The sequence below is a fragment of the Physeter macrocephalus genome, chromosome 2 (genome assembly GCF_002837175.3).
Source record: "Physeter macrocephalus isolate SW-GA chromosome 2, ASM283717v5, whole genome shotgun sequence".
In the NCBI taxonomy this organism is placed as follows: domain Eukaryota; kingdom Metazoa; phylum Chordata; class Mammalia; order Artiodactyla; family Physeteridae; genus Physeter; species Physeter macrocephalus.
Genome location: NC_041215.1, coordinates 48,195,568 through 48,211,214, shown reverse-complemented (window position 1 = coordinate 48,211,214; position 15,647 = coordinate 48,195,568). Strand labels below are relative to the sequence as shown.

Here is a 15,647-nt window from a genome sequence, read left to right as displayed (position 1 = left end):
GCGCAGGCTCGGTGGCCACGGCTCACGGGCCCAGCCGCTCCGCGGCATGTGGGATTCTCCCAGACCGGGGCACGAATCAGTGTCCCCTGCATCGGCAGGCGGACTCTCAACCACTGCGCCACCAGGGAAGCCCGACAAATTTTTAAACATTGGACCTTTCATAAAGTAGGCTGAGAGTCTAGTAAAAATAAGTATTCCCCTATTTCTCACATTATTGATGAAATGGGTAAGAAAGCTGTGAATCAAAATTATAGGAGCTCCAAAGACATTTAAACTTTTTTTGAAAATTTTTATTTTAGGATAAACCCACTGGATAATTTTTCAAGAAATGTAGTTTGTGTAAATGCTATTACCTTTCCTACTAGATCATAAGCTTTCTGATGGCAGAGTTGCTTCCTTGTCTATGAAATCCTTCACTGCCCTTAACATATATAATTGTGCTCAGTAAGTGCTTGTTCAGTAAATTAATGTGTATGAGTAGACCTTTAATTTATATGAAACTTACCGGAACTCAAGGATACACCTACCTTAAAGAGAGTGAAGTATACAGTAAAATATGCTAATGGGCAATACTATCATCTTTGACAATAATGAATGAAAGAAAAAGTTTGCAACCAGCCACTTTGTTCCCTCAGCATAGCTGAGAAAAAAAGCAAGCTATAACATTAACCCCATAAAACACATTTATATCACATGATCTTCTGAAGCAGTCAAGGTCTTTGTGACCTTTTTTTACAAATCTCAAAAAAGAAATGTTTTAATCAGTGCTTTGCTTCCTCAACATAGAATCCACAGACCTTCATTTTACATTTTAAGACATGTTTGCTATCATGTCACATTGCTTCAGTATTCTGGATTTTGACCCAGTGTCCCAAGTGACAAGTTATTCCAAGATGCTAAATTGGGAATCTTAGGGAGGAGCTATTTTTCTTTCATTCCATTTTAAAGGAATACACTTATTGCTGAGGTGACCTGAAAGAGTACATGAATCTCCTCTCAACATCAAGCTTATTATTAGGGAGTAACAAGCACCAGGGAGTTCAGAATCTACAGGGTACTCACTTCAGTTCTTGAACTTTCATTGCCTTTATGCTCCTGTAACTGCATGGTGTCTTCCTGCTTCTTTGCTGGTATTTAGTTTTCATTTATCATAATAAATTGGACTCTGCTATAACCATTGCAGTTGGTTGAAGCAGATATAGTAATTGTGAAGATTAGTGAGACATCTAAATAAAATTTTAATTTTATCTGGGAGCATTTCTAAATGAAACTAATAACATTGTTGGTTTCAAAAGGCCTAAAGATTATAGATAAGTAACCTCTTTTTTTTGCCAAGATCCTTTATTTTCACCTTCTGCACCTTGACCTCATAGATTATAATAGCTCTTTCATGCCCATAATGGTACAAGTTGTTCATGGTCCATTTACCCAATTTAATCCTGATACAGACTAACCTGTGAATGCAGGAACTATAGAATCAGTAGACTGTAGTCTCTTTTTTAAAAGCAATCATGGTTGAACATTTCCATATGTCCTGTAAGAAGGGATATTCAGTCTTCATATACTTGAAGAAATAATGCAGTCATTGAAATGCTAATAAATTTTAAACATAAAAAGAAAGTAATAAGGGAAAAATGATTCTTTTAAAATACCACATTGTAAAGTATACAAAAGAGTGCCTAGAATTTTATGAAACAATGATCCTTGAAATCAACTTTTAAAATTGATTGTTAACTGACTATTGTCAAGGTTAAGAACATTTTTAGGGGAACTAATTCTAGAACATGTATTTTATAAAAAGTGTTGGAAATTTCCCACCTAAATTAATGAAAGATAGGACTCTAGTGACTACTGCAGAAGAAACAGCTTAATGCTGCTATGTTTAGTGAAGAAATGAAGGGACCACCTATTTTATAATTCCTCAGAGTGTCCCAAGACATACATTTTTGTCCACTAGAAACATGCATTTGAAAGTCTACAGTGTCTGTTTCTGGTAAACCTACATATAGAGAATGCAGAATTGCAGGGTTACTTATATGCATGTTGGGAATTGCTGCAACCACATAAGGCAGAAGAAGGTAGAAAGTTAAAAGAGAGACACCAATTCTCTATTTGTTATACAGGCAAAAGACAGTGTTTCAGAAGTCTTTGGGTCATCAGTCCAGAGTGTGGAGTACAGTTTTCTCTAGATCTAGTGGGATCTTATCCACAGATACTCAGACTACCTATGACTCTCAAATTCACTGTGTTTGTTTTCAGGGATTATTTTTCCTAATCTTCTTCAAACTTGCAAATCTCTCTACTTTACCTTGTTTGTCAAGATATCATCATAAATTTAATCGATGCTAGGTTGGTCTTGTTTCTTCAAATAATCTTAATTTTTTAATGCTACGTTTAAAGGGAAGCTGATAAGTAACAACCTGGTGTCAGTGAAAAGTTGTGTGCATCCAAAATTAAATTTGAAGTGAGACACATAATTCATTTCATAGTCATCGTTTTCAAGAAAGGCATTCAACTACTTAACCAAATAGCCTACCAGCTTTATATTAATTAACCTTTGCTTTATTTTTTATTTAATTAGCAACAGATTACATACGTGAAAACTTATAAGCAATATATAGTACTGATATTTCCAGATAATTAGCACTTTCTCATACAAAACAATCCTATTCTTAAACTTTAGTCTTTTCAGAAAAATATTCCCAACAATAAGATTTTATAAATGTTCTCTGGTACATTTTAAAAAATTATCTATTTACTTAATTTGGGGTTAGTTACACTTTTAAACTTTTATTTTAGAAATTTTTAAATACACAAAATAAAAGGAATTGTAAAATAAATTCCCTCGTATCTATAACCCAGCTTCAACAATTATCAATACATTGTCCTCTGATATATTAATGTTCATCTTTATCCTTCCCCAACAGTTTATGTAACTTATTCAAATATTTGGTGGTTAAACAATGAATGATTTAGATATTGTTTTTGTGGATATACTCCCACCACCAGAGCTATGCAAACTCCTAAAGATGCTAATGAAACAAAAACTTTTTTAAAAAATATAAACTCATTTCTTAAGAGATATTCTGTGAGATAAACCTATTCTATGACCTACTTCTCTGAATTTTTTTTCTCATGGCTTTGACTCATGCTTACTTTATAAAACTAATCTACCTTCACATACATGCTGTTGTAACATTTAAACATTGACATTAGTATTAATTCTCATTCTTTCTCTCCCTCTGTGTGTGTCTGTCTCTCTCTCTCTCTCCATTTCTTTAATACTTTGGAATGACTTTGAATTTTGCCTTTAAAAGAATATTCTCTCTGAATATGTGTGTGGATGCTTGTGTAAACACAAATGTTTCTATGTGCTAGCCATTCTGTGTGCTAAATTGTTTACATCCATTACCTCATCAAATACTCCGATCAGTGGTACTATTACAGTTTTTATTTACAGATGAGCAAACGGAGGCTGAGATTAAGTACGCTGGAATCAGTGACAGATCGAAAATTTGATTGCAAGCTTGTCTGGTGCAAAAACCTATGCATGGCCACCATTCAACGCTGACACAATTATTTAATGACATTTTTTGAAGGTCTAGTACTTAAGTTGTATGGGAACCTACTCATCAAGAAAGTCAATATCTTCTTGACCACACATGCCTTTAGCAAACATACTTACTGAATTTATTCTATAATGTTTTGTATTGTCTTCCAATCATTTCATATTTGTAATTCCCATATCCTATAAGAGATTATATACCTCTCAAAAATTGAAGTCATAATGAACACTTAGTTTACATCACTCCACATTTCCTTAAATGGATATAATAAAGTTTTTAAAAGAGAAGAAAGTTTGAATTGCATTTTGAATTTTGTTCCAGAGGATTGTTTCATTTTTCCAAGATATCCACCAAATTCATATACCTAAGGATCATTTATAGTAATGGAAGAATTGCAAAATAGCAAGGCTATATACAATTATAATGAAAACAAATTTATTTTTACCAGTAACTTTACCACTTCTGACCAAAATGTTATCAGAACTGATAATAGGAAAATTTGTTGCACTGTCAGTGTCTCTCCAGTTCTTTGCATTTTCCCTCCCCAAATCTCCATGCTGTCCATTGGGTTGGTTCTACTACCAAGGTGGAGAAGGCAACTACCATTTATTGATTACCAACCATGTTCCTACTCCAGTACCAGATGCTTTCCCTTTGTTATTTTATTTAGTGACGTGATATTAAAGAGTTAGATGTTAAAAGCATGAGAACAGAAGTTAAGCTATCCAGTTTCCCAATTCCATCTGCCACTTGCTGGCCATATAACCTGGTCAAGTAATTTAACTTCTCTAAGCTTGTTTTCTCATCTGTAAAAGATGGATAACTTTAGCCATGGCCTCATGGTGGATTAAATGAGATAATCTATATAAAGCTCTGAAAATAGTATTTAACGTACAGTAAGCACTCAAACATTAGCTAGTTGTAATAATTGTGGAATTGTTGTGTAACTATATTATAATATTATAGAAACATGCATCAGCAGTTTAGGCCACAGTCAATGAAACATAAACTATCTATTACCTAATAGCCTTAGAAATCAAATGCACAACATGAAACATTTGATGCCTATCGTGTGGAACTGTTTATACACCATGAATTTGTAAAGTTACAAGTAGTATTTAGTAAAAAATAAATTGTATTCTAACACTTGCATGTTTGTATAAATAAAAATATATGATATCCTTCTGTTTCCCCTCTGTATCCTCTGTCATATGATCTGTTCCATTCATGTGAATCTAAATATCATCTCCATGCAGAATACTTTCAAATTCATGTCTCCAACTCTGCCACCTTCACTGAGCTTCACCTTGGTGTACCACACAGGTTCCTGAAAATCTCCTTTTTTATGTCTTAACATCTCAAGATCCAAAAATTCAAAACTAAACTTTCAATTGCTATCCACACCCATGCACACTCAATTCCCAGCTCTCAAAATCTGTTTCTCTTCCATTTTTCCCATTTCACTTAATGGATTCCCTGCACACCCTCTGCCTGTCCTTAATCTAAGAATGCCAAAACAAGAAACTGACAGTCATCCATGATTCTGTTCTCTACTTCATTCCCTACATCCAATTATCATTTAGTCCTGGCACTTAGTTCTACCTCCAAAATATTCCTTGAATCCATTCACTTCACTGCTATCACCATATCCCAAACCACTACCGTCTTTGCCTGGTCCTTTAAAATAACCACCTGATGTACCCATTCTCCTGCCTCTCTATAATCCACTTGTATATGATATCATGTTTCTCCCCTGCTTAAATGTGCTTCTATTCCCTTGGAATAAAATCCCAAATAATTACCTTACCCTGCAAGATCCATAAGATCACCCTCTTCAACTTCACCTTCTTCCCCTTTCCTCCTCACTGCCCCGTTTCTGATACACTGGCCTTATTTCTGTTCCTCAGTCACCCACTTTTTTCCCCCATTAGGGCTCTTGTATCTGCTGTTTATTTTTCATGTCCTGCTCTTTATACTGCTCTCCTCATCTCTCAGATTAAGTGTAAATATTACCTCCTCAAAGTGCTATCTTTTCCTGATTACCTTCTCTAAGTAGATCACGCACCTGCTATTCTCTCCCATAACAAAATTATTCTTGAACATATTTCAGCTGCTGTAATTTTATATTCATGTGTTTATTTAGTCTGTCTCCCCCACTGAACTATAAGCCCTGTGAGGGTAGATAATGCATCTGTTTCTCTTGTGATTGTTTACCTAGACAGTGCCTAGCGTGTCATAGGCACTCAGTAAATATTTGTGAAATGAATGACTGAAACAAGAGCATTCTTTCCTTTTCTTCAGAATTCTTTTCTGGACAGATTGGGATGCCAACTTTCCTCGCATTGAATCTGCCTCCATGAGTGGTGCTGGGAGAAAAACCATCTACAAAGACATGAAAACAGGGGCTTGGCCTAATGGACTCACTGTGGACCACTTTGAAAAAAGGATAGTTTGGACAGATGCCAGGTTTAGAAAATGATTTTTTCTTTATTTTCTGTTACCTTCCTCAGATAATATTTACGAAATAAAAATTGTTCTCATGTGCACATATCATGTATACACACATTGACATCAGTGGTGATTTTTGTTTGTTTTCATTATGATGGCTTTTTTTAATGTTTCTACAAATCAGATACAGGCCCATAAAATATTTTTTATACAAATTTTTTGTCATTTATCTAAATAGTATAAGCACATCACTGGACTATCTGAATGAGTTTTGATATACTACTGATGCATTTCCTTTTCTTTAGGTCAGATGCCATTTATTCAGCCCTCTATGATGGAACAGGCATGATAGAAATCATCCGAGGTCATGAATACCTTTCTCATCCCTTTGCTGTGTCTCTATATGGGAGTGATGTCTATTGGACGGACTGGAGGACCAACACATTGTCAAAAGCCAACAAGTGGACAGGGCAGAATGTCAGTGTGATTCAGAAAACTAGTGCACAGCCATTTGACCTTCAGATATACCATCCCAGTCGTCAGCCACAGGGTAAGTGCTTGTTATAAATTAATCATCAGAAATATTTTTACCTTAATCATATAATATTCAAACTGTAAAATAACTTTTGTAAGTTGACAGTTATTAATATTTTATGTATTGTATGATGGAAGTGGTGCCAGCCTTTATTTTAATTAGCTCAGGATATTTTTCTTTGCTTTTTATTTATTTTACATACAAATAGAGAAATCTTAGAAGTTAAGTGTTTTAACCCAAGTCCCCCAATTTTTAGTCACTGCTATTGCATCAGTAAAAGATACTGTGGGAAGCTGTGGAATGTCTTCAGATTTGGAGTCTATTACCTAAATATGATCAATAAATTAAAGGAAGACACCAAGGACACATTTATGTTGGCCCCCAAATGGTCACTGTGCAGTATATTGGGAAGAGAGGGAATAGTGTATAATAAAGGATAAACCATCTGCTTTGAGCTTTTCTATTTTAAGAGAATTCAGTTCACATCGACAGGTGTGTTACCTATCCCTATGTATTCCACATTTTGGTCAATAGTAATCTCTACCTTGGTTTTGTGATTTCATTTCCTCCACTCAATCCTTGTCAGAGTTAATTCTAAGCCTCACATTTCTTTTTCTTTCTTTTTTGTTTCTTTTCCCCAGGGTACCATGGCCATTCTGTGTAACATCAGCTCATTCTTTTATACCTCTTACCTGACTCTTCCCCATCATGATATATGTCATAACATATGGAAATCTCATTCCAATGCAAATAATGTTCCCCTTATCATGAGCATACTTTTGTTTGAGACTTATGATACTCAAATGACAAGCTCTTTCTCAAAGAGGATACATTTTCTCCTTTTCTCCCTCTTCCAGTGTAGAGTAAGCAGATCTTCCACTTCCTTGGCATTTCTGGTCTTATGGACCACACTTCAAGACTTATTTTAAATTCATGTGGTATTGTCTTATTTTAGACTTGATTAAAAATACTCACCTCTGTGGTTGAAAAACTCTATGTGTTTCCTGTGTCTTTCTTCAATATTTGGCCTTAATTCTCCCTTGAAACTATTTCTCCTACCAAAATGTCCTCATTGGTAAAATTTTCTGTGCTCTCTCTCTGACTTACTCTGATTAAATCTAGTTATCTTTCCAGAAACTAGAAATTTCTCACTTTTAATTTTCTTATATAATTGATCCTTCTTTGTCACATGGGATTTTCTACACACCCTAAATTATGTAAGCAGTCACCTTAATCCTTTCCTATTACCCTTAGCTCCTCTACTCCTTTAGTTTTACTCACTCTTTTTCAAAAAAAGGAAAATGGATAAAAGCTAAACATCAGGAATTATTAGACTCATCTAACCTACAATGAGATATCATCTCACACCGGTCAGATTGGCCATCATCAAAAACTCTAGAAATAATAAATGCTGGAGAGGGTGTGGAGAAAAGGGGACCCTCTTGCACTGCTGGTGGGAATGTAAATTGATACAGCCACTATGGAGAACAGTATGGAGGTTCCTTAAAAAACTACAAATAGAACTACCATACGACCCCGCAATCCCACTACTGGGCATATACCCTGAGAAAACCATATTTCAAAAAGAGTCATGTACCAAAATGTTCATTGCAGCTCTATTTACGATAGCCAGGACATGGAAGCAACCTAAGTGTCCATCAACAGATGAATGGATAAAGAAGATGTGGCACATATATACAATGGAATATTACTCAGCCATAAAAAGAAATGAAATTGAGTTATTTGTAGTGAGGTGGATGGACCTAGAGTCTCTCATACAGAGTGAAGTAAGTCAGAAAGAGAAAAACAAATACAGTATGCTAACATATATATGGAATAAAAAAAAAAAGGTTCTGATGAACCTAGGGACAGGGCAGGAGTAAAGACGCAGACGTAGAGAATGGACTTGAGGACACAGGGAGGGGGAAGGGTAAGCTGGGACAGATTCAGAAAACTAGTGCACAGCCATTTGACCTTCAGATATACCATCCCAGTCGTCAGCCACAGGGTAAGTGCTTGTTATAAATTAATCATCAGAAATATTTTTACCTTAATCATATAATATTCAAACTGTAAAATAACTTTTGTAAGTTGACAGTTATTAATATTTTATGTATTGTATGATGGAAGTGGTGCCAGCCTTTATTTTAATTAGCTCAGGATATTTTTCTTTGCTTTTTATTTATTTTACATACAAATAGAGAAATCTTAGAAGTTAAGTGTTTTAACCCAAGTCCCCCAATTTTTAGTCACTGCTATTGCATCAGTAAAAGATACTGTGGGAAGCTGTGGAATGTCTTCAGATTTGGAGTCTATTACCTAAATATGATCAATAAATTAAAGGAAGACACCAAGGACACATTTATGTTGGCCCCCAAATGGTCACTGTGCAGTATATTGGGAAGAGAGGGAATAGTGTATAATAAAGGATAAACCATCTGCTTTGAGCTTTTCTATTTTAAGAGAATTCAGTTCACATCGACAGGTGTGTTACCTATCCCTATGTATTCCACATTTTGGTCAATAGTAATCTCTACCTTGGTTTTGTGATTTCATTTCCTCCACTCAATCCTTGTCAGAGTTAATTCTAAGCCTCACATTTCTTTTTCTTTCTTTTTTGTTTCTTTTCCCCAGGGTACCATGGCCATTCTGTGTAACATCAGCTCATTCTTTTATACCTCTTACCTGACTCTTCCCCATCATGATATATGTCATAACATATGGAAATCTCATTCCAATGCAAATAATGTTCCCCTTATCATGAGCATACTTTTGTTTGAGACTTATGATACTCAAATGACAAGCTCTTTCTCAAAGAGGATACATTTTCTCCTTTTCTCCCTCTTCCAGTGTAGAGTAAGCAGATCTTCCACTTCCTTGGCATTTCTGGTCTTATGGACCACACTTCAAGACTTATTTTAAATTCATGTGGTATTGTCTTATTTTAGACTTGATTAAAAATACTCACCTCTGTGGTTGAAAAACTCTATGTGTTTCCTGTGTCTTTCTTCAATATTTGGCCTTAATTCTCCCTTGAAACTATTTCTCCTACCAAAATGTCCTCATTGGTAAAATTTTCTGTGCTCTCTCTCTGACTTACTCTGATTAAATCTAGTTATCTTTCCAGAAACTAGAAATTTCTCACTTTTAATTTTCTTATATAATTGATCCTTCTTTGTCACATGGGATTTTCTACACACCCTAAATTATGTAAGCAGTCACCTTAATCCTTTCCTATTACCCTTAGCTCCTCTACTCCTTTCATCCTACAGACCTGCAAAGCATGAGAACATTAAAGGGAGAAAACAACTTAGGCATTTTTGTGCCTAATATGTATTCAATAAATATACTGGATTTAACTAAATTGAAATAAGGCAAGAAATCATGATTCTGACCAGAATATGCCACTAGTCCAATAAAAAAGATACTCTTCTCTAAGACATAGAGATTGCCAACAAACACATGAAAGGATGGTAAACATCACTAATCATTAGAGAAATTCAAATCAAAACCACAATGAGGTATCACCTCACACTGGTCAGAATGACCATCATCAAAAAATCTACAAACAAGTGATAGAGAGGGTGTGAAGAAAAGGGAACCCCCTTGCACTGTTGGTGGGAATGTAAACTGATACAGCCACCATGGAGAACAGTATGGAGGTTCCTTAAAAAAACTAAAAATAGAGCTACCATATGACCCAGCAAGCCCAAAATGAAATTGAGTTATTTGTAGTGAGGTGGATGGACCTAGAGTCTCTCATACAGAGTGAAGTAAGTCAGAAAGAGAAAAACAAATACAGTATGCTAACATATATATGGAATAAAAAAAAAAAGGTTCTGATGAACCTAGGGACAGGGCAGGAGTAAAGACGCAGACGTAGAGAATGGACTTGAGGACACAGGGAGGGGGAAGGGTAAGCTGGGACAAAGTGAAAGAATAGCACTGACATATATACACTACCAAATGTAAAATAGATAGCTAGTTGAAGCAGCTGTATAGCACAGGGAGATCAGCTTGGTGCTTTGTGAGCACCTAGAGGGGTGGAATAGGGAGGGTGGGAGGGAGACGCAAGAGGGAGGGGATATGGGGATATACATATGCATATAGCTGATTCACCTTGTTATACAGCAGAAACTAGCACAACATGGTAAAGCAATTATACTCCAATAAAGATGTTAAAAAAGAAAAACAAAAAAAAGGAAAAAAAATATTAAAATAATAAAAGTAAAAGAGGAATTCTTCATGGAAAAAAAAAGATATTCTTCTCTGAAACCTTCCATCAGTATGGAGGAGTATCTAGTCATAAACACTTATGGGATTGGTTTTAATTGTTATAATTGCAAAAATGTGTACTTATATGGTTTGGTACCCACATTTTTCAGTGTTTTGTGGGAACTTTAATTTTTATGTTTGGAAAAATTTAAATGAATTGGACCATGAAAAATGGCCTGGGTCTATGTATTATATTTTTCCCTCCCTCAAAATGGAATCATTGTATTTCATTTAATAACTGTCTGATTTACACACGTTGTCATGATCCCTAGCAAATTCATAGAAAGGGAAGAAACATGATACTTCCGAGCTTTGCTGACAATTTCATATATATAGAAAGGAAGTGAGACATTCAGTGTAACTCATTTGGTAGAGGGGGGATTTTCTTGACATCTTTACTTAAAAGATGATTTATATGTGACTTCTCCACTTCGCATAAAATAAGGAAGTTTTTACTATATGGATCTAATGTAACATTTTCCCAGAATTCAGGGCAAATATTCTAGTTTCTAGTCTACAAGAGAGAATGCCACCCATGATGAGAACTTGCTATTTCCTAAAGGAAATTCAGTCAGTTTCCAAATTTGAGAATGATCAGACAACATTCTACTTTTCCCCATTGTAAGGATCACTGAGCATATAACAATCATTATCCATCTTGTTTATCTGCTTCAGTGAATTAATGCTTTCACTGCTGGGAGGTGGAGGTAGGAAGATGCAGAAATCTACTGACTTGTTTTATTCCCAAGGGTAGAATTATAATGAAAATGGTGACAAAGGTTCAGCTTTAACACAAGTACAATAATAGCCCCTTGTTTTCTGGTGAATAATAATGTGAGGTTCATGAAAACTAATACATTTTAAAAATACATGATGTTCGGTTTTATAAAATTGAAATGTATGTCTCACAAATTAAAGAAATAAAGGTTAGAAATATTCTTTGAAGTTATCTAATCCTCCAAGTAGGAAATTAATTAAAGTTTTAACACCGGTTTTCTTACAAGTAAGCATTCATTATATGCATAAGTTTCCAGTTTGGTTATTGGACACTTAGAATTTTTTAAAAAGAAAATCTAGTTTAGAATTTTTTTGTGTGTCTAATGTTGTTGTTATATGGTATTAAGAAGAAACAAATCAAAGAGTAAACATATGAAATAAAGGAGCACTAGTGGGTATTTTAAATCTAATTTTTTTTATGGTATAAGAACTTAGAGTTAATGGCATGGCCTTGAGAGTCCAACTGCCTGGGTTCAAATCCTATCCGTATGATTTATTAATTGTATGATGTTGGGCAGTTTACTTAACCTCTGTGTGCCTCAGTTTCCTCATCTTGAGATAATAGTATTTACATCATAGCATCTAGTAAACATGAGTTAATCATCATTTAATATAATCATATCAAACATGAGTTATTTTGTGAAAAGATCTTAGAATGGTGTCTCATACATAATCAGTGCTTTGTGTTTATATATATCTGTTAACTGTTAAAAAGTAACAGTTGTTGTGATCATATCATTTTCCTAGCCTCCTTTTGTTGAAATTTAGGTTACATTACTGTTTTAAGACAGTTTTGAACACATTTTCTCATATGTAAATAATTCATAATGGCCTTAATATCATACTTTTATAAACATATCAATTTTTAAATGAAAAATGCCAATAAAAATGTGAAACACAATCTGAAGGAGAGCAATATGATTGATTTATCAAGAGAATCCAGGTGCAGTCGAATGAGTAGATTATCAAATCTCTTTTCTCTACATTCAGGTTACCATCTATCACCACTCCTCATACACTAGTGCATGACATAAAAATTATGGTTATGTTAGTAAAAGGGATGTTTAAAAGTTTATTTAACATCGTGAAATAATATTTGCACATTACCAGTAAGTTATAGAATGTAGAAAAACAGGGAACAGAAAAAATGTAAACCTATTTTTCCAGCTCCCAGAGCAACAAACATTTCCATGTTGTTTCCTCTGGTTATTTCAACAGAGGTATTGAATAACACAATAATAAACAAAACTTTCATTATCTGTTGATGAACTACTACGTGCCATTTAGGTTTTACTTTTTTTTCCTAATCATCAGAGTTATCAAACAAGATAGTTATTCCCACTTTCTATGAGGAAGCTGCAGCTCAGGGAAGTAAAGTAACCTGACTCAGAGTAATAAATCTCACTGAAAGGCAGGCAGTACCAGGGTTTCAATGAGCATGCCCAACTTCATAGTCCATGATTCATTCTTTGCTAAATTAAGAAAGCTTTTGTATCTCTTCATATTTAATATCATGCTTTATTTTTAATTTTGTATCTTCCTTTTTACACTTAGCATTAGCAACTCTCTTGCTATCATTGATGCCTTATCTCGTTTTTAATAACTACATATTTTCACATCACATGTGACTATCAAAAGTGTTCCCAATTATTTGTCTATTTTTAGACACTTAGTTTGATTTTAGTTCATTTCTATTCTGTCCCTAATAATTTCAAGGCATGTATCTATCCATAAATATCATTTTCCATATTTTATAGTCTTGAGTTTTATTGTTGCTGTTAGCAAGTTATATAATCTTTTGTAGTTGCCAGAAACAAATACATGAACATAAGCCCTTCCAAGAAGCAATAGCATCACTGAACCCCAATGAAAATTAGATCATTGTCTTTCTTATATTATTTCTATATTTATTTTTAAATCTATTTTCTTTGCAACTATACGATACAATATTATTAACTATAATCATCATGCTGTATATTACATCTCCGTGACTTATTTACTTTATAACTGGAGGTTAGTACATTTTGACCTTCTTCATCTATTTCAATGGGCAAACCCCACCTCCCCCCTGCCACTCACACCCATCTCCAGCAACCACCAATCTGTTAGTCTGTTCTGTTCTCTGTATCTATGAGCTTGGTGTTTTTGTTTTTGTTTTGTTTTTTAAATTCCACATATAAGTGATATCATACAGTATTTGCCTTTCTCCATCTGACTTATATCACTTAGCATAATGCCCTCAAGGTTCATCCATGTTGCCAGAAATGGCAGGATTTCTGTCGTTTTTATGAATAATATTATGTTATACACACACACACACACACACACACACACATGCATATCCCACATCTTCTGTATCCCTTCCTCCATCGATGGACCCTTAGGTTTTTTCCATCTCTTGGCTATTGTAAATAATGTTGTAATGAACATAGGGGTGTATATATCTTTTCAAGTTGGTCTTTTCATTTTCTTTAGATAAATATCCAGAAGTAGAATTGCTAGATCATATGGTAGTTCTATTTTTAAATTTTTGAGGAACTTCCATGCTATTTTCCATAGTGATTGCACCAGTTAACATGCCCACCAACAGAACACAAGGGTTCCCTTTTGTCCACATCCTCACCAACATTTGTTATTTCTTGTCTTTTTTATAATAGCTATTCTGGTGTGAGGTAATATTTCATTGTGGCTTTGATTTTTCAGTTCCCCAATGATTAGTGATTACGAGCACCTTTTCATATGCCTGTTGGCCATCTGTATGTCTTTCTTAGAAAAATGGCTATTCAGAGCCTCTGCCCATTTTTTAATCAGATTTTTGTCTGTTTAATATTGAGTTCTATGAGTTCTTTATATATTTTGGATATTAACCCCTTATCAGATATATGATTTGCAAATATTTTCTCCCCTTCAGTAGTATGCCCTTTTGTCTTGTTGATGGTTTCCTTTGCTGTACAGAAGCTTTTTAGTTTGGTGTAGTCCCATTTGTTTATTTTTACTTTTCTTGCCTTTGATTTTGGTGCCAAACCCAAATATTTCTAGTCATAGAAGTGACACTTAGGCTTTATGTATTAGCCATGAAGTTATGATATTAAAGTGAAGATGATATTAAAGAGGGGGAAATTGGAGGTAAGGCAGGTGGTTTGGATATATAATATCTCCTGTGCCAAAAAAGTAAAGCAAGAAAGTCTAGAGTAAAGTAGGAAGGACACAAAGTAATAGTTTTATTGTGACAGCAACCGTAGGGACCGAGGACAAAAACTTGAATATGAAATACTGGGAAATTCAGAACTAGAATTTTATATACATTGTATTATAATTTAGTATAATCACATTGTATCTCCATATGCTTTGGAAGATATATATTCACTCTATTCCATTAATTGGACTGATAACTGGGCACTCTAACCTAAATTTTTTATTTTCTGTATCTGGTGTATATTGGGAATTTATAGCATGTAGTTGATACTTATGGCGATTTACTGAGTAAATACTTGGGGAGAATGTTGTTTCCTTAGCACAGAGGGAAGTTCCATAAATAAACATATTTGTTACTTTTTTAATGAGCAAGAACATCAAAATTTTAGGTTTCCCTTTAAGGTAAAAATGAATAATTTACATTTATGAAACCATCTAGTCTAAATATATTTTTATCAGAAAAACACAGTTATTAATTGAATAAATTTTGAGTATATTAAAAAACAACACAAAAACATCATAAAGATTTTATGATAAACCCTTCTTGAGCCATATGTTAGTTTCTGTTTGGATAATGAGATCTGGTCTTGCATGATTAAGCACTAGTAAAAATGGTTTCATCATCACGACTTTGTAAAAATAAGAAAGGTACACACTTATATCATGTTTTATTTAGTGTTTTACAGGTATTACTCTCAATCTGCACAAAGATTTGCAGGAAAAATCTTTTTCTGAGAGGCTTTCTCACTTCAAAGCCACATACCAACTATAAATCTTTGTATAATTCAGATTTTATCTGCTTCACATTCATGGTTAACACCATAAGAACTATCTCAGTACTTAGAACATGT

At 34.3% G+C, this 15,647-nt stretch overlaps 1 protein-coding gene across 1 annotated transcript in view; it reads left to right on the top strand.

The window, feature by feature from the left end:
• Positions 1–15,647, top strand: part of LRP1B (LDL receptor related protein 1B) — a 1,933,320-nt gene that overhangs the window by 1,248,899 nt on the left and 668,774 nt on the right. Inside the window, exons 26-27 of the mRNA XM_024122386.1 lie at positions 5,868–6,032; positions 6,320–6,564. Of these exons, the coding sequence (XP_023978154.1) occupies positions 5,868–6,032; positions 6,320–6,564 (410 nt within the window). The remainder of the gene's footprint in view (positions 1–5,867; positions 6,033–6,319; positions 6,565–15,647) is intronic.